This window comes from Pistacia vera, unplaced genomic scaffold, assembly GCF_008641045.1.
Source record: "Pistacia vera cultivar Batoury unplaced genomic scaffold, PisVer_v2 Contig862, whole genome shotgun sequence".
NCBI lineage: Eukaryota > Viridiplantae > Streptophyta > Magnoliopsida > Sapindales > Anacardiaceae > Pistacia > Pistacia vera.
The window spans coordinates 289,485-310,021 of record NW_022196737.1 but is presented as its reverse complement, the minus strand read 5'-3'; the positions used below and the strand labels follow the sequence as shown (position 1 = coordinate 310,021).

Below are 20,537 nucleotides of genomic sequence, written 5' to 3'. Positions count from 1 at the left end.
ATCTACTTAAAGTTCAAAGCCCAAATACGAAAGTCCCAAAATTACTTGAATGGACCTTTATCTCTTTCAATTGCAAATCTTTTTGTCCAAAAGCCAGTGATCATGCAAGTCTGGCTGTCTAAGAACTGAAGAATTCATCAACCATATCAAGGAAACAAGTGAAAATGGGGCAGGCAAAGAACGTTTTAAGACTTGAATACATCTCACCTTTAAGTTTACAGAACAAAAATATTACCTGCAACTTAAAATTAAAAAACATATTACAAGAATAGTTTGTTTTCTTCTTTTGTACTAAGAGATTGGTACAATTACAGGCAGAAAACTAATCCACGATGTCCAATCCGCCCTTGAAATCTAGAGGCTTGAAATACAACAGGTAATACCACAGAATTAAAAGGCCTGTAGTATCACTGAAAATTCCCATAGAAAGAAAAACTTTCTTCTATCGTGAACCAAAATTTCAAGCCAATAATTTACAGTGGCCCGACATTTCAGTGTCATTCACTAGGCAGCTCAGCCCTGAAAATCTATCCTTCGACCCGTATTAAATGACAGGGTCTGCCTAGAAGCCGTGCAAAATTAGGACTTCCAATGATGGTTAGACCTAGTCATTCAGCTTCTGCAGTTTTTCATTCCTCACTTGGCCCGGTTCAACATACCTGAAATATCATCAGAAGCAGGTCTCCTGCCCAGCAGAAATGGCAAAGAAAGCAAAATGATGGGAGGCACTTATGCAAGTGTAATTATCGAAAAAGTTCTGGGAAAGACCACATTATGAACCTAGCAAAAATGTCAGACTCCAGAAATTCAATATGAGCAGCCCGTCCAATCAGAGTATTTAAATTCCTACCTTGAGAAGTGGTATCAAAGTTAATGTCAAAGCGCATGAAGACTCTATGCTCAGATGGAGTGTGTATCTGGTCCAAGCAATTATTTAACATCTCCAAGAAGGCGGCACGCTTTTTTGAATTGTCCCAAAGAGATGCTTGGGCCATTTCGATTCTAGCTGAATGATACGGAACATACCCATCCTGAGGCATTGGCTCACATATTAGAATCATCTATGAAAAAATTATGAACTCAAGGAAAATGAGCAGGGCAATGTTTCAGTACGAATGTGCTATCTCAATCATCAATAAGATGACCCAACAAGTTTCAATTAATATTAAAAACAAACATCCAAATCAAATCACCTAACTTTCCCCCAATTAGACGCTTAACACTGGAAGGCACACCTGATGTCAATTAGGTCAGCCCTCTTTGTTTTTATTCACTTCATAGAATACTGAGCTAATAAAACAGGATAAAACAATCAATATCCTAAAACCAAACTAGAGTTTCCATAGCAACCCAGCCCTCATCATAACAAGTCATTGATCCAGAAATTTTATTTCACACAAAAAGATTTTTTTTTCTGGAATAGAGGTCAAAATGAGATAGAATGGAATCTGAAGTTTAAGCAATATGAGTTTCTACACTTAATAATTCAAATAGACGGCAAATCAAATGAAGAATAATTAAGATAGTTATCCAATTTAAACTTTCTCTTCAATTATCACATACAAAGAATTTGATAATGCAAGCATTGTCATTTTCTGAGACAACTACAGCACATATCAGGAATGCTATTGTGTCTAAGCCTGCTGTAGAAGAGCAATACCTGGGGTGAAGATAACAGGATTATATTTCTGAAGAACTCCAGCGTCCTATGCTGAAATAAGGATAAAGGGAAAAAAAAGTTAAACTACTAGAACTAAGTGTAAAACGATAGCATTTAACTACTATTCTTCAAAATGCACAATTTCATGGTGAGCACAACTTTTCTCACTCATCCAGCAGACTTGCATATTATAAAATTTCATCTGGAAGATAAACAAGATCTCTGAAACCATAGTCCTTTTTAATACCTTACAAAGATTATAGAAGAAAGTATTCTGGAGATCTGGATCATCTGAGAAAGTAAGTTGATGAATGCATTGTGTGCCCCTGAGCTTTTTTAAGAGCCATAACCCAGAGTTAAATAAAGAGTTTGAGCTATACAGATACCCCAAGTGCGGACCAGATATAGAAACATATGTATACAAGAATCTCAGGTATGGTTCCATCATGCTCTCTGCAGTAACATAGGCACATATTAAGCACAGAATAAAAATTTATTACAAAATATGACCTCAAAATGTACATATACCTGTTAATGCACTTCTTATAATAACATTTCCAATAGAATGCCCAACAAAGCTAAGCTTGATATCTCTTAAATTTCCACTTCTTGAGACTTTATCCATTTTCTTTTTAAGGAAAGAAATCACTTCCTCCGCCAGCCTTAGTCCCATTTCTCTGAAGTCTCCATCTGTTTTATCCTCATTTACCTCTGACATAAGAAACTCTATCTTGGGATCAATTAAAAGCCATTGATTTCGAACAAGCCGTAAATCCAAATGGTGTCCCTATTCATATTTGAATTGTTACGAGTATTATTAATCACTGATTTGAAACTACAATGCAATTCTAAACATGCAATAAAAGGACTGCATAAAAATTTCAGACACCAAGCTTATTACAAATACAGAAAAAGTCACTGTTTGCTTATAACAAGAAAGGAAGTATAATGCAGTACCACACATTTATTTCCCACAATATTTTGTATATCTAACTTGTTTCACAGATAAAACTTACTATAATAAATTGCTCGAACAATAATTTTACAAATAAGGAAATACAAATAAATTATATGTAATATATGCAAACAAAGGTGTGACAGTCATTACAATAAATAAACATGAATAATTTTTACATAAGAAACCTGAATTCTGTATCTAATAAAAGACATTGAATTCCAAATGATGTAGGCTAGAAAAAAATCAACTTTTAAAAATTGGAGAGAAGGAAAAGAAAGGAATAAAAATAAGATGAACTTAAGGAACAACAAACTTTTATAAATACAGTAAAAGAGGGAAATAAGAGAAAGACCTAATAGCCCTCTGTCTATCCCTAACATATGTGAACACAGCCCAATGATGTCCAACATCAACTCCAAAGTTTTTAAAAGAAAAAAGAGAGGTATCCATATCTTAACCAACTTGAATGTAACTTTGGACCTTTAGACTGCATATAAGGAAATTGTTACTCTAAAAGTAGTAGTAATTTAACATGCAAACTGCATTAAGAGCTAAATTTTAATTTAAGATGTTATTTTATTCTCATTACAGTTTTTCTGTCACTTCGACAAACTATTGCCAGGCTCTTCTAGTTGTTTTGAAAGCCAATTAATGCAGCTCATTAATGGAGTTTATGCTTGTTAGCCAAAACTCCTTTGCTATAACTTATAGCAGAAAAAACCAATATCATACGGACACAATTCACAAATTATGGGTTCTTATGTGGCATTACAATGAAAAAGTGTATACGAACATATATACACATGCCTTGGTGTATGCGCGTGTTTATGTAGCTCTAGAGTTCACATTTCAAACTGTAAATGTATAATGTCACTGATTTTAGAGTAGGAAATTCCTATAGCAACAAACTATGGCAGCAATTGATAGCTGACAATTCAAAATATGTTTAATTACTGGACAACTTCCCAGTCAATCCTACAGTCCAGTATCTACCACTTATCACATATTCTTTCCACAAGGGTTGTTTTACATGCATCTACCAGTTTCTTTTTCTATCTTTTATAAGACGCAAAAAAATATTATTAAAGAAAGATTAACTGACAAAGAGGCGGAGCAGAAGTCCACAGAATAAGAGACAAAAACAAGACTTGGGATTTAAAAGAATTAAGAAACACTTGCCCAATCCCTTTGAATAAGGAAAAAAGAAATGCCCTCAAATTGCTTTGCAACCAAAGCCCACAAAGAAGCAAGAGTATGAACTCTCTCCAGTAGAAGCTCCACTCCTAAGGACAAAAGCTTTCTCATCTCAACCAAATGCACAGAGATATTCAATAAACAAAAATCTGAAGTCTTTGCAATGTCCCAAACCAAATCAACCTCACTAAATCTTGAACCATAGTTTTAAAGCTATAGGAAAATGAATAAGCAAATTATTAAAGTTTTTTGCTTCCTTTCTATGCATAGCCCACCATTTGGGAAAGATAAATCCCAGGTCACCAAAATTATATTAGATCTATTGCATTGATATTTCCATGAGCTACCAGCCAAGAAAGATTTTGGACATTGTAAAGAAAAATCAGCGGCAGAAATTTATCTTATGAAGCAATTAACAGTCTCTTTCATATCATCTCTTTCAACAATTAACCAATTAAAGAATGATTTACAGGAAAAACATGCAGATGGTTCCACTTCCAAACTGTAAAATAAACGTAATGAATATACACTCTACTATATTATTAGCTTAAAAGGATACATATTTATATATACTTGTAGTGTTCTAAACTAGGTAGGTGATCATCTAAATTAGGATAGTAGTGATCCCTATAATCAGGATTTTAATGTGATCCCTATCATTTAAAGTCATGTACATCTGTAACACTCCCCCTCAAGCTGGAGTATAGATATCAATCATACCCAGCTTTACAAAGATAATCAACTCGAATCCCAGTTAGAGCCTTTGTGAGATATCTCCCAATTGTTCTCCAGTCTTCACATACCCAGTGGAAATCAGACCTTTTGTAGTTTCTCACGGACGATGGCAATCGATCTCAAGTGTTTTGTTTCGTTCATGGAACACTGGATTAGATGCAATATGAAGAGCCGCTTGGTTATCACACCATAATTTCGCTGGTACTGATTTTCAAGGCCTATTTCAGTCAGGAACTGATATATCCACATTATTTCACAAACAGCTTGTGCCATAGCCCTATATTCCGACTCTGCACTTGATCGTGACACAACATTCTGCTTCTTGCTCTTCCATGATATTAAATTTCCTCCGACAAAGACACAATAGCCTGATGTGGATCTTCTATCTACCTTGGAACCTGCCCAATCTGCATCTGAGAAACATTCAATGTGAGAGTGACTATGATTGGTATATAATATACCGCGTCCAGGGGCTCTTTTCAAATAACAAGATCTGCTCCAAAGCGCCCAATGATGAACTGTTGGGGAGGCCATAAACTGACTGACAACACTTACTGAATATGCAATATCTGGACGAGTCACCGTAAGATAGTTCAACTTCCCAACAATCTTCTATATTTCTCAGGATCTCCAATAGCAACCATCCTTCGTAAGTTGCACATTAGGAACCATCGAACACTACATGGTTTTGCCCCCAATTTCTTGTCTCAGTTATAAGTCGAGCACATATTTCCTCTAGAGAGGTATATACTCTTTTGCTCCTTGTAACTTCAACCCCTAGAAATACTCAATATCCCTAAGTCTTTTGTGGGAACTGGGTATGGAGAAAAGACTTAAGAATGTATGCCCCACACTGTCACTCCCAGTAATAACAATATCATCCACATACACAACGAAGAAGAATGCACTACAGACTTTCAACATCGATTCAGCATCCATCCTTCACACCTGACTAAACTTTCCAAACCAAGCACGAACTGTTTTAAACCATACGAATTTGCGAAGATAACATACTTTCCCATACTCCCCCTGAGCACAAACCCAGAAGGTTGCTCCATATAACCTCTTCCTGAAGACGCCGTGAAGGAAAGCATTCTTGATGTCTAGCTGATGCAAAGGCCAATCATAGTAGCTGCCATAGAGATAAACAGCCGAATAGAGGTAAACTTAGCCACAGGGGAAAAAGTATCAGAAATCAACTCCGTATTCTGACATATCCTTTAGCAACCAGACGAGCTTTTAGTCGAGCAACTGACCCATCTGGATTAACTTTAACAAACCCCATGCTCCAAGTCCTGTTTCCCTGAAGTAAATCTACCAATTTCCAAGTACCATTGTCATCTAAGGCATTCATTTCCCTATCATTGCATTACGCCAACCAGGATGAGGGCTTCATGAACAGTTTTAGGATAGTAATAGAATCAAGGGAAGCAATAAAGGAACATGATGAGTGTGACAAATGATCATAAGAAACACAAGAAGAAACAGGATAAGTACACTGTCTTACGTTCCTTTTCGCAATCAATAGGAAGATCATCACTTGAACTGGATCGGATGCGAAAAGTTGGTGCCGGACATGAAACGGAGGAGGTGGACGACGGAAGTAACTTTGACAGGAGCAGAGTAGGAGCAGGAGCAGAGCAGGACAGATCAGGATCAGAGATAGGAGCCGATGTAGGAATCGTAGGAATAGTGACGGATCAAAGACAGATGCTGGTTCAGATATTGGTGCAGGGAAGTGAAGGTATAAACTAACAAATCATCATTATCATCACCTTCGGACGATCTGCAGGAGAAAAGGGAAAGTATGTGTGTCTTCTAGAAGGTAACATCACTGGAAACAGATACTTATTAAGACTTGGACAATACACCGATATCCTTTCTGAGTCGAGAATAACCAAGAAAGACACATTTAATGACTTGGGATCTAATTTGTGACTGATGGTCGAACATCCCGAACAAAGCAAGTGCTACCAAATACCCTAGGTTCAAGAGGAAATAATCTTTGTTAGGAAAAAGAATACTGTACGGTCTCACCATGAAGGACGAAACGGCATGCGGTTAATCAAAAACAGGGTGGAAACGGCATCAGCCCAAATGGTTTAGGAACATTCATCTGGAATAATAAGGCTCTTGCAGTTTCAAGAAGATGTCTGTTTTTCCGTTCGCTATTCCGTTTTGAGATGGAGTATCAACACATGAAGTTTGATGAAGAATGCCTTCTGGGTCTGAATTTTGAAAAGAACTGACAATATTCTTTGGCATTATCACTGCGCAATGTAAATAGAAACATTGAATTGAGTTTTAATCTCAGTACAAAAAGCACAGAATAAGAGAACAAATCAGAACGATTTTTCATTAAAATAACCAAGTCATACGAGAGTAATCGTCCACAAATGTAACAAAATATCTAAAACCAGTTTTAGACAGAACTGACAAGGACCCCAAACATCAGAGTGAACTAACTCAAAGGGAGAATTAGCTCTTTTATTGACTCTAGGACTAAAACTGACACGATGATGTTTAGCAAACTGACATACTCACACTCTAATGTAGACACTTTTTAAACTGAGGACACAATCTCTTCAATGAAGGAAGAGATGGATGGCCCAAACGACAATGTGCTTGAAACGGGGATGCAACATAAACAAGCGACAGGTGTAGATTTTGGTCTGTCGAGATGTATAAACCTCCAGATTCATGTCCTTTACCAATAATCTTCTTCTCGTAAGATCCTAACAAGCAATAATCCGGAAAAAATAAAACACAACAGTTAGAGCACGAGTAAGTTGGCTAACAGAAATCAAATTGAAAGAAAAATCTGGTAAATGTAAGACATTTGACAAGGGAAGCTGTGGAATAGGGGTAACTGTGCCAGACCCAAGAACGTAGATGGTGACCCATCTGCTAAAGTCACATTCGAAAGGGTTTTTGATTGATAAGTAGCAAAGAGACTGGGATTACCTGACATGTGATCTGTTGCACCAGAGTCAATGACGAATTTGGAGGATGAGGAAGGAGACATGTATTTGCTTACCTGAGTCAGCCATAGCCGTGACAGGAGTAGGTGAAGCCTTTAATGATTCCTGGTACAATGAAACTTGGCAAATTCATCTGCAGAGATAAGAACTGACTGATCCGAAGTATCATTGGTGGATGCAACATGGGAGAGGGATTTCTTCTATTTCTGTTCTGAAGCTTTCTACAATAATGTGTCCTGGCTTATGCAATGACACACAATTCCTCCATATTACTATTTGACCCTCCTCCTTTGTTGCCACTCCAATTGTGATCGCCCAGATTCATAGTCATTCTTTTGACTGAAGAGCACTACTAAACTGAACGTGGGGTACCTTCTGTGCGAAGTACCCTACTAGACATCCTGCAATGAAGAGATCTCTGGACTGGCTAGAACCTGAGATTTAGCATTCTCAAATTCAGAAGGAAGACCTGCAAGAAAACTCATGACGCCATTTGCTCCCGTTGTTTTTGTTGAACTTGACATCACACTGAAGGGTAACAACATGTTCAACACTTCATAAGTCTTCTTAAACTCCATAAAATAAGCTGTAAGTGACTTTCTTGTTTCTCTGCACGGTAGAATGCCTTACACACTTCATAAATCTGAGAAACATTCCCTTTTCCAGAATACAGAAACTCCAAATAACTATCAGTTCTTTAATAACTCACAATAATTAATTAGGCCAAGTACCTCACCGTCAATAGAGTTCCGTATTTGTAGAATCAATCGAGCATCATCCCGGAGCCATGTCTTCTTCGAATCATCCCAGGTGGATCATCAGTCATATGATCATCTTTATCAATACTCGCAAATACAGTATAATAGTTTTACGCCAATCATGGTAATTAGTTATACCAATGAGCTTAGTTCTGTAATTTTCGACATCGTCGGTATCATTTCCATTACTGGCTTTGTATCAGACATGTCTTAAAAGGTTAATCCCAATGCACACCACCAAACGGTTAAACAAAGCAAACTAATTAAATTTCAGTGACACACCAATCATCAACAGTCACCACCAACCAGAGGCCACAGCAAGAAAAGAACCAATAACCAAACGAAAACGAAGTGCCGAAGATCACAACTAAGTCCTCAGAAATATCCAAACAAAGAACAGCAATAAACCAGTAAGAGATTACCCAATCCAGCACGAAAATGTGCTGTAAAAGTACCGATGAAGCAGACGAAGAGAATCAGAGGAGAAGTCTGTTGTGCACGCGCTCCTCACGCGCCGGCGCGTGAGCTATTCACCAGTTTCGGGTGGCGCGTGGAGCCACGCGCAGTGATTCTGATGGCCGGAACTCAGGATTTTGCCGATCGGCGGCTTCTGAATCTCCCTTGGGTGGCGATGTTGAACAAATCTCAACCTAAACAGGTTTTCCCAATTTGAAACCTAAACCCTAATTTCCCAATTTTGAAACCTAAACCCTAATTTCCCAAATTTGAGACCCAAACCCTAATTCTCTCTTATGGCTCTGATACCATGTAAACGTAATGAATATACACTCTACTATATTATTGCTTAAAAGGATACATATTTATATACACTGTAGTGTTTCTAAACTAGGTAGGTATCAATCTAAATTAGGATAGTATGATCCCTATAATCAAGGATTTTAATGTAATCCCTATCATTAGGAAGTCATGTACATCTGTAACACAAACTTATAATACTCTTTCTATCATCCAAATAACATCCTCAATAACAAAGAGTAGAGATGTTAAATCAGTTACTCCCTCATCTTTCAAATTTCTGGAAAAATCAAAATTTGAACCAATGTATAATTAAATAAAACCACTTCACACTTTAAGTTCCTTGTGAGCTTTACAATCTTGTAAATGATAAAAAACAAAGTATCTCCGGACCAACAATCCTCACAAAACAAATTATATTCCCTCTCACCTACTAATCTTAAACATTTCAGAAAAACAGATAGATTAGCAAAATATACTTCCATAACTTTTTCAAAAGAGTAATGCTAAACTTACAAAAAGAAATACAAAGTGACTTGGTAGCTGACATGGAAAGCATATCAACTGCCACAAATCACTTGCTAGATCATCAATTCTTTTTTTTTTTTTTTTTTTTTTTTTTTTTTTTTTTGGAATTCTCTTCTTCTTCTTCGACTTTCTCTCTTTTTCCCCCTTGCTTTATTTTTTCTTCTCTTTCCTCTCTTACCTCTCCGTTTTATTCTCTCCTCTTACCAATTAAAGAAAACACCGCAGCCAACTCACTTGCCAACTCAGCTCACCATTGCAACCAGTTGCTGCTGCCGCCACCACCACCATCATCATTTAAAAAAAAAAAAAGAAGAAAAAAAAACTACATTTTAAAATTGGATTAGTAACTAAAGTACGTTCTCAACCCCAAAAATACCATCTTGATTCACCATTGCAACTAGCTCGGCCGCCGCCACCCACCACCACTACAACCACAAACACAACAACCACCGCAAACACTCATCACTGCAACTCTAAACACCCAACACTACCAGCCACAAAACACTTACACTACCCGCCAACAAATCACCCAACACTAATTTAAATTTCACAAGGAGTAAAATCAACAAATAAATCTAACAAAGTCAACAAATTCTTTTCAAAATCTCTAATTTTTTTTCAAATAAAAATCACAAGGCCAGAGTGTGGCGGCTTAGAAAGAAGCGTAGTCACGAGTTAAAGGCTTCAGCTTGGGTCAAGCCGTGATGGACTGCCGTTCGCCGGCAACCTTCCTGGCAGCAACCCATGCTCGCCCTTGCTCAAATAGACAAAATACGGTCATGGCGCAGTGTTTTCTTTAATTGGTAAAGAAAGAAATAAAGAGAGGAAAGGAAGAAAAAATCAAAGAAAGAAGGGAAAAAGAGAGGAAAGACGAAAAGAAAAGAAGAAGAGCAGAGAGAAAGAAGTAGAGAATTCAGAAAAAAAAAATTGATTACTTGGCAACGTGACATGGCAAGTAATGTGGCATTGCCACATCAGCTACCACGTCACTTTGTATGCCCCTATTTGTTTTTCTCTTGTAAGTCTAGCATTTCTCTTTTCAGAAACCCCTGGTCATGACATAGTTACTGCTTTCAACCGACAAAAGATGCCACTTTCACTGACAAAGATGCTTTCAACCGCAAAAGATGCCTCTTTAGACCGAATAGATTAAAGTACACTTTCCGTTTTGAACAATGTATGGCAACAGAGCTTAAAAAAATTTAAAATAGAAAAGAACAATCTTTTGACATCAAAATAGTTTGTACACACATACCAAGTAGCTGCTTTTACGCTATCGTCCTCTGAAAGCAGGTCTATAGTTTTGCTGGACATTGTCATTCAAAATATTATATACATCACTGTCTATCACAGATAGTTCCAATAAGATATAGACGAATTTGAGACTCCGTCTTTGTGCAATCTCTCCTATCTATATGTAGAAAATCAGAATCTAATTTACAGCTGTGTAACTACAGCTGGTGTTCAGCCTTGATTCTAGTATGAAAATCAGGGATCTTCAGCCTTGATTCTTGTATTAAAATCAGGATTTTTTATTTCTTTCTTTTTTTAGTTTGTCCTAAACTTGTATAAATAGCTGGTCTGTTTCCAGCCTAATCATCCAAAATAAAGCATTGTTGTTCTCTCAAAAATCTACATGGTATCAGAGCAAGGTTGCTGAAACCTCTCTGCCATCTGTTGCCTCAGTTCTTCCTACTGAAATCTCTCAGCTCTTCCTGCTGAAACCTCTCTCAACCTATTGAAAGCTCTTCTCTCAGCCTAAATACCATTCTTTCAATCTGCCATGACAAATACGAACGGCAATTGATAAAGAAGCAACTAGCGAGAACATCTCTGAATCACAACTGGTCAAAGAATTACTAGTTCAACACGCAACCAGAAGTTTCTGAGTCCATAGTCAGGGTGGATCCGATGGCTCAGGTTTTCCCATTACAAGGCACAAACTGAATGGAAAAACTACATCCAATAATCAATTCACTGATGATGTTGTAAGAGGCTGACGAAAGGATGATTATCTTACTGGAACAACAGTTCATACACAGCTGAGATGCTCCGATATCAAAAGGTGGAAGGCAGAAAACAGCACAGTTATGTCATGGCTGATCAACTCCTGAATACCGATATTGGGATGATTTCCTGCTCTACGAAACTGCTCAAGAAATCTGGAAGCAGCCAAGCAAACATACTCAGATAAAGAAGATACTGCAGAATCCTTGAGATGGAAGAAATACTTCATGATTTGCATCAAGGGGATTTACCAATCACTCAGTACTACAGCCGTCTCAATCGCTATTGGCAGCGCTTGACTTACATAGACCCACAAGTGGAACTGTAGTGCTGATGCAGCAAGATTCAAAAGATTGTGGAAAGAAACGAATATACAAATTCTTATTAGGCCTAAATAAGAATCTTGATGAAGTTCGAGGCAGAATTTTGGGAACAACCTCTACCTAACATCCGGGAGGTAGTTTCAGAGGTCCTCCAAGAAGAAATCGAAAGAAGTGTATGTTAGGTACTCAAACAATCAACAGATTACTGAGGGATCTGCTCTTGTTGTAAGGGAGCAATTTTCCCATCCAATGACAACCGTCAAAGGAGAGGAAGACCCTAGTGCATCATTGGAAAAACCAGGTCACACCAAGGATACCTGCTGGAAAATTCATGGCAAACCAGCAAATTGGAAGCCTAGGGAAAGTCGTGGCCACCATGTTTCAATTGAGGATAACCAGCAGATCCAAACCCAAGTCCATTCAGCAAGGAACAATTGGAAATTCTACAAAAATTGATCACTCAATCCACACAAGGTCCATCATCCCAATTCCATTCTGTCCTGGATCTGGATCTTTGGCCCAAAAAGGTAACTCTCTCATAGCCCTAAATGTAAGAAAAGAACATGGAAACTATTGGATTATCGACTCCGAACATCTGATCACTGTTCAGGAGATATTACAATGTTTAAAAATTATACATCTTGTGCTGGAAATTTCATTGTTCGTATTGCAGATGGTTCTCTCTCAAATGTAGCTGGCTTGGGTCTATTGTTATTTCCAAGGACCTAACTCTTATCTGATCTGTTCTTTTGTTCCTAATCTTGATTGTAATCTGCTATCTATCAGTAAACTCACTCGAGATAAGAATTGTGTTACTAAATTTTCCCATTATGTGTTTTTCAAGATCTGGATTTGGGGAAGACGATTGGCAGTGTTGATATGTTTCGGGTCTCTATATCCTCAAGACCACTGATTTTCCTGAAAACAACCTCAGTCCACAGGTGGTGAAAAATTCTTTTTCTGTTTTGTTCCAAATAATGAGATAGTGTTAGTTATGGCACTATCAATTGGGTCATCCTAATTTCATGTATCTCAAAAACTTTTCCCACATTATTTAAGAATATTCCAGAATTTTCAGTATGAAATATGTCAATTACTAAACAAGTTCACAACTCTTACCCAATTCAGTTTTATGAACCATCTTACCCTTTTTCAATGATTCATAGTGATGTCTGGGGATCACTAGAATAAGAAATGTTACTGGCACTAAATGGTTTGTTTATTCATTGATGATCACACTAGAATTTCTTGGGTATTCTTAAGAAAAGACAAATCTGAAGTAAGTCAAATTTTCAAAACTTTCATACCATGATTCAAACACATTCCATGTCAAAATACAAGTTTTGAAAACGACAATGCAAAGGTTATTTCAATTCTTTTCCAGGTAATTACTTGTTAAAAGAAGGAATAGTTCATCAAAATTCATGCATTATACCCCACAACAAAATGGGGTAACTGAAAGAAAAAATAGGCACTTGTTAGAAGTTGCAAGATCACTCATGTTCTCCACCAATGTCCCAAAATTTTTTGGAGAGAAGTTTTTCTCACTGCCACTTATCTCATAAATAGAATGCCTTCCATGTGTTAATTTCCAAACTCCTTGTCAAATCTTACTCAATCATATCCTCATCTCGGCTAATTTTCACTCTTCCACCAAAGTGTTTGGTTGTATGCGTTTGTTTATAAACAACCAACCAAAGTAAACTTGATCCAAGGGGTATTAAGTGCATCTTTCTAGGGTATTCATCGAGTCAAAAATGATACAAGTATTACTCCCCACTCACAAGAAAATTCTACAACACAATGGATGTAAACTTTTTAGAAAACCAGACATATTATCCCAAAATGATATTCAGGGGGAGAATAGAATCTAGGAATACCAATTTGGGAAACAGAACCAATCGAGACACCATAGCTCCCATAGTCGGATACCAATAAGAATCCCTGCATCCGAAATGCTCATTATCGATTCTGAGTCTAATTCTTCTAAAGCCAGTCAAGTACTCCAACTCCACTCATTTCTCAATCAACTCCCTCAAACTGTGAAAAACAGCGAGTTCATTGTCTATTCCAGGAAAAAAGGAAAATCAAGAAGATTAGAGGACCAACACTCCCAAGCCAGTCCATGAAGATGAACTGAATCAAATCCAGAGGGAACACCTTCAGGTAACATAACAAGATCTCATCGTTCTACAGATAGTGAATAATAATCTTGATTTACCTATTGCAAAAAGAAAGAACCAGATCATGCACACCACCCAATCTCTATAACTTCCTCTCTTACAAAATTGTCAATAAGATATCGGCATTTGTTGCCAATCTTACTGGTTATCAGATTCCAACAATGTTCAAAGAGCACTACAGTACCTAGTGGAAGCTGCCATTGAAGATGAAGTCAAAGCTTTAGAAAAGAATGACACATGGGAACTTGCGAACTCCCAGAGGAGAAATCCAGTGGGATGCAAGTGGATTTTCACAGTAAAATACAAAGGACGGAAGTATTGACAGGTTCAAAGCACACTTGTCAAAGGGCTTCACTTAGTCCTATGGAATTGACTACCAAGAGACTTTTGCACCTTTGCAAAATTGACACAATCAGAGTCTGTTATCCCTGTGCAAACTGTGACTAGTGTCTTCATCAACTAGATATCAAGAATGCTTTCTTATGGTGACCTAAAGAAGATATATGCAAATTCCCTCAGGATTGGAGACTCAAGCTAATATTAACAAAGTATGCAGATCAGAAAATCTCTTTATGGCTCAACAGTCCCCTCGAGCTTGGTTTGACTGTTTTACCAACGCTATGAAAAAGTTCGGTATTCACAATGTCAGTCTGATCATACCTTATTCGTAAAACAATCTATTGGGGGAGCATTAGCCATCATCATTGTATTGTAGATGATATAATTTTGACAGGAGATCATGAGGAGGAAATAATAATCTCAAGAAATTCCTTGCTAAAAAGTTCGAAATCAAAGACTTGGGAAATCTTAAATACTTCCTCGGAATGGAAATTGCTCGATCAAAGAAGGGAATTGTTGTCTTGCAGCGAAATATGTCCTTGATTTATTGAAGGAAACTAGCATGCTATCTGTAAACCTGCTGATACACCTATGTACTATACTACAAAGGTGGGTTGCAGAAGGAAGTGCTCCAGTTGACAAGAAATATATCAAGACTTGTTGGAAAACTTATCTATCTTTCTCACACTAGGCCTGATGTCAGTTTTTCTGTCAGCATGATTAGTCATTCATGAATAATCCAACTGAGGAACACATGGAAGCTGTTTATCGGATTCTAAGATATCTAAAAATGACTCCAAGAAAGGGATTGTATTTCAAGAAAACACAAAAGAGATGTGGAGATATTTACCGATGCTGATTGCTGAATCATCTCAATGGTTTACATTCCAACACTTTCCAAACAGCTAACATCCTCACTAAGGCTCTTCCTAGAATGAGTTTTGAAGATTTGAGATCCAGCTGGGTATGACTAATATCTATAACCCAGCTTGTGGGGGAGTGTAGAAAACAGAATCTAATTTACAGTTGTGTAACTACAGCTGTTGTTCAGCCTTGATTCTAGTATGAAAATCAGGGATCTTCAGCCTTGATTCTTGTATTAAAATAGGGATTTTTTATTCCTTTCTTTTTTCAGTTTGTCCTAAACTTGTATAAATAACTAGTCTGTTTCCAGCCATAATCATCACAGAATAAAGCATTGTTGTTCTCTCAAATCTACACTATATAATGGGAATATGCAATATTTCTTCATTGATTCTTTCGGGTCAACAATTTTGCTTTTACAAAGAGTCGTCGTCTTTGGTTGGGTCAGACGATAGGACTAGTGTCGCATAACGCCAATACCGGACAGAATGCATAGCCCCATTTACTATATGTAGCAATGAAAGTCACAAAGGTCATAAAAAAATTACCTTATAACCTCAACACAAAACTACAGTAACTTCTCAAAAGATTTGACTGGCATATACAATGAACTTAGAGCTTAAAGAATATAAAGGAAAACAAAAAGTAAGATAAGAAAAACAGAATGAAAAATGGACACAATCTGCTTTGGCCTGAGGCATGAAAAAATGGAAAGAGACTCTTCAATCGTTAAAGGCTGGGCCAATGAAAGGAATACATGTTTGAAGACAGATGATAGTATCATCAGTCAGATCGTGGAAATCTTAACCAATTTGCAGTTTACTTTTGGTTAGATAGATATAACAAGATGAGAAAAGCAACGCCACAAACAAGCATTGTGGTATGGCCCTGAAACCCATCAAACTTACCAAGAGAATATACATTAATCAGAAGCTTCACCTTCCTAGGAAAAAGTTACTAGTTCATATTCAATGAACTACATATTATCAAAGCCACCAGAAAAGATAAATTAATAATTCATTCAAGCTGAAATGAGTAGAACAAACCTGAAACCCATGTACAAAGACAACTATTTTCAAAACATGATCAGATGGTTGTGAGCTAGCTCCAGTTGACTTTTTTATAGCTTCAACGCTAGGTCTAATGAGAAATCCATGGTTCTCTCTCTGGTCTAACTGGCTAAAATATGAATTTCCACTGGTTGTAAGTAATGGTGCACTCGTGACATGTTCTACTATTACAATAGGAATATGTGAAGGATCTCCAAAAATGTGCATGTCCTGAAGTGATCGATTGTTGATCTGCTCAGATGCCACAGCAATTCATAAAATGAGCAAAAAGTGTAAGTAGAATGAAGCACTAAAAACCAATAACTCACTCTCATCTGAGCAATGCTTCGCCAATGTAGCTCAGCACGCATAGCTGCACTTTGTGCAGGCTGTCCAGAGAAAAAAAAATGGCTAGAATTAGAGGTTATGCTGTGCATCATGTACAGATAGGTATGATAGGAGTGCCTAACAGTTGCAAACACGATCTTAGCTTTAACCTAAAGCTTTAGAAAAGACTCAAAATTCTGTACAATTTACTACTGAAATGAGAAAGGCAAAGTAGATGTAGAAGTTGATGTTAATTACATCTTCACTGACGCTATACTTCCGCAAACTCAAAGCTTTTGCATGGAAGGGCTGGTAAGATTCATCAACTCCAGTACTTAAGAAGTGACTAGGCATTTCAACTTTGGAGTACACCATCCATATTGACCATTCAGCTTTCCGATCATTAGCCCATGTATCACACAGAAATTCCATTACCTTTGCTCTGTTAGCCCTGGAGTGATTTAAACAAAAGAAGGAAATAGAACAAATGACAATTTAGCAGAATATACAGGTTCAACTCTTTATCTACAACATAACTACAAGATAAGCACACAATATAGATCAATAATCAAGTAAAATGATGTTAAGTTGTTTATTTAGGCTAAAAAGGAGTCCTTGTCTTTTTCAAAACAAAAAATACGAGTACTTCTAATAAGGGCAAAACTTATTAGGTGCAAGTCTATGATAATTATTACCAACTATTTGATGCAGTTAGGCACCTTATTTCATTAACTAGCCAATCGTATACAGTCACAAGCAGTCTTAGCAGGGACCACATTGGAGCACCAAGCATATGAGAGTAAGACCATGTGCAAGAGTCTCAAATAGCTATCATGAGAGTCCCTACGCTAGTATATACCACCTAGGGTTCCCTTGATAAGTAGAGACCTTTCAGGTAAAGAAGCCCCAAAACAAAACCATAAATGCTATTGACTTTCTTAATGACCTTAAGGAAACGCAATAATAGGAGTTTTTAGGAGCAAGGTTGGTGCATGCTAAATAGTTTCTCAAAATCAAACTCCATATCACTTTTCACTTGTCTTCATGAATGTATAAATAAACAATTCACTAATAAATCTACTAGCATTAATTTTAATTATAACTCTATAAGCAGTCTGGCTAAAACATTCCCTAAAATTTGCATAATTCTTTGAGTGCCAAGTTTGACAGAGCTTTGATCATCACTACATCTCACGACATAAAACTGAACTACAAAAAGCACTGTATTCAAGCTGGAGTTGTCAATTAACAACACTCCATCCTTTACCAACACTGTTGGTCAGATTGAATTCCCTAAATTAGTGAAACAATTAGCTTCAGCCACAAGGTCATGATAGTTCCTATGCTACATACTTTACATCAATAAAGGCGAGTTGGACAAGAAAGAATATTAAATATCATGACATGACAATAAATAGTACATATAGGTCATATATAATGTAATTCTCTATAGCTACTATGAAGTTCATTTGTAGAAATATTTAATATCAAAGACATAAATGAAAAGCACAACTAACAAAATGAAATTAAAAAAAAAAATGCTAAAATTAATATAATTTAATGTGAAACATACCGGTGAAACATCAAAAATGTATTCCACAAGTACAAAATTTGATTGCCCAGTATTTGAAAAGCATTTAATAGATCATCCCATGATATAGAGTAAGACAGTTCATCACTTAAATCAGTTTTAACTTTGGCCTTCTGCGAAAGGAGAGGAAAATATTAAGTAAAATAATGAAGATTATGGAAAAGAATTGAAAACAGTCCACTCTCAGAAATAAATCAAAGACCTCAACACCATTCTGTTGCATGCCTGAGAATTGTCCTAAAACTGTGCAGTCCACAGAACCAACAAACTTCATATCATCCAGCTTGGAAGTACAATCAGTCAAATCAAGTGCATGGTCAATTGCCTTGCTGATTCTTTGTAGATCTCCAAGAAGAATTTCATAGGCAGATATTAGGGCTTTAATGAGCATGACCTGTTTGCGACCTACAGAAGCCAACGGACCCCATGCATCCCCGGTTTTGAAGCCTGACTGTGAATAACAAAAGGACAATTATTGAGCACTTGCTTAACAAAACATAAACAAAAAGTGAAAAGAAAATAAACTCTCAAATCGCCTTAAAATTTGTTAACAGTAGTAAATTTGCATAGTTTAACAAAATAAATTCAAAGATCTAACTTCATACAAAACCGTAAATTCTAAAATCTAAAAATTTACATGAATCTACCCAATACAAAAGATGTTGTAGAAACTTCATCGCATAGGCTGAGTGATGACAGCCAAACAATTACATCCCTTCAACTCATTTCTAACGTCTCTCTCTCTCTGTCGAGCAACCAGAGGGTATGGTCTACCGTAGGAAGAAGAGAGGGAAGAAGCAGGGGAATATTGGTTAGGCAGGAGGTTAGAGTTTGTTATAAGTGGGACAGGTGGCTTGTGAGGAGTGGAGAGAAGAGAATTCTGTTAGAAATCAAAAGGTGTCAGGAGAGAATAAAAAGGGCTGGATGCAAGAGGGAGGGTATTCAGAGATTTAAGCCATTTTGGAAGGGAGGCTACTGACCCTCGAAGTCAGTCATTGTGGAGGCTGCTGACCCTCGAAGTCAGTCCTGCAATATCCATTTTCGTTTGTACTTGTTATTTGATCTCTGTCATAGGCCATAGAGTACTGCTAGGACATTACTATTGAATGAATATTCTGTGGACGTATGGTACTGTTGGTTAGTAATATAACAGGATCTTTGTCATTTGAGTGTGTGTTGATTGTGTGTGGATAGATTGCTGGACTGTCTGTGGATTTGCAGGTGGGGTGTTCATCACTCTCTCTCTCTCTCTCTCTCTGTGTGTGAGTAATGTACTGAAGATATGAAAAAAATTAATTAATTATTTTTAACAGTTATATGAGGAAGGGCAATAGTGAAAAATGATTATTTCTCACCTCAGAATCAGGCAGTGTAAAATGTTTTTTATGGTATTCTCACTATTTTGGTTTTCTTGAGTTCTGCATACATCAGTGAGCCAGCAAATGGAATATGAAAGGGGAAAATTTTACTTCTTTGTAGCTAGGAAAGTGATTCGCTCAATGTGGAATGTTCAGAGAGAAAAGAATGTAAGACTGGGCATTTCAACGAGTTGAGTTGCACATTCATGCTGTCATCTTAATTTTGACGAATCTTAATATTTGGTTCTCACCACACATCCCCCGAGGTATATTTCAAGTATGAAAAAGGACAGCACTGACTTCAAATTTCTTTGTAAATCATTTAGTCAAAGATTCAAAGGAGAAATTTAGTTGGTAAACAAATCGACACTTATTTTGAGCACACGTAGAGCAATTGAAGAATTTTAGACCTCCATGATGTGCTTCCACTTTTTCCTCTTTGTGCTTGTTGTAGATAATCATGTAAAATCTTACAGATATTGTCTGATTAAGTGTATAAATCTATAATAGGATATTAGGATTGTAATCAATATATATTAAGAACAAATCTGTAAAATAGGAAGTTAGATTATTCATTTCCTAGATTAGATTATTTGTTTCCTAGATTAGTTTTTTATTTTCCTATATATTGATGTATAATTTATCAATACATATATAATAAAATTACAATCAATTCTCTGTTTTTCACATGGTATCAAAGCAATTCTAGGTTGTTTCTCAATTTTGTTTTCTTTTCTCTGCCCAAGTGAGCATTATTTGTAAGTCACCCTGGAGAGTGGCCTTTTTTTCTCACCACCTGTCTAGGAAGAAGCCCCTCCTGCCAATCGACCATTCCCTGAAGTCCGGTCACCGGAGGAGCAGCGCGTGAGTCTCACGCGCCACCTTTTTCATCTACGGCAATCTTCACGCGCTGGTGCGTGGGGGCA

The 20,537-nt window shown here is 37.0% G+C and overlaps 1 protein-coding gene across 1 annotated transcript; it reads right to left on the bottom strand.

Moving 5' to 3' along the window:
- Positions 1–118: 118 nt before the first annotated feature.
- LOC116118895 lies at positions 119–19,292 on the bottom strand. The gene is made up of 11 exons (XM_031404849.1): positions 19,266–19,292; positions 18,456–18,704; positions 18,236–18,366; positions 16,921–17,113; positions 16,665–16,724; positions 16,333–16,587; positions 2,189–2,447; positions 1,908–2,113; positions 1,661–1,711; positions 781–1,031; positions 119–685 (listed from the first exon to the last, which is right to left on the bottom strand). Exons 1-11 carry the CDS (start codon positions 19,290–19,292, stop codon positions 637–639), a joined length of 1,731 nt encoding a protein of 576 aa, XP_031260709.1. The 3' UTR covers positions 119–636.
- Positions 19,293–20,537: the final 1,245 nt, after the last annotated feature.

What these genes read in the sequence shown, in the direction of transcription:
- LOC116118895 (XM_031404849.1), bottom strand. Translation starts at nt 19,292, where the DNA reads ATGGATATTGCAGGACTGACTTCGAGG. An exon ending in AGTATAGCGTCAGTGAAGAT is followed by an intron (nt 16,725 to 16,920) that starts GTAATTAACATC and finishes TTCTCTGGACAG; the next exon opens with CCTGCACAAAGTGCAGCTAT. An exon ending in TCTTCTATAATCTTTGTAAG is followed by an intron (nt 1,712 to 1,907) that starts GTATTAAAAAGG and finishes TCCTTATTTCAG; the next exon opens with CATAGGACGCTGGAGTTCTT.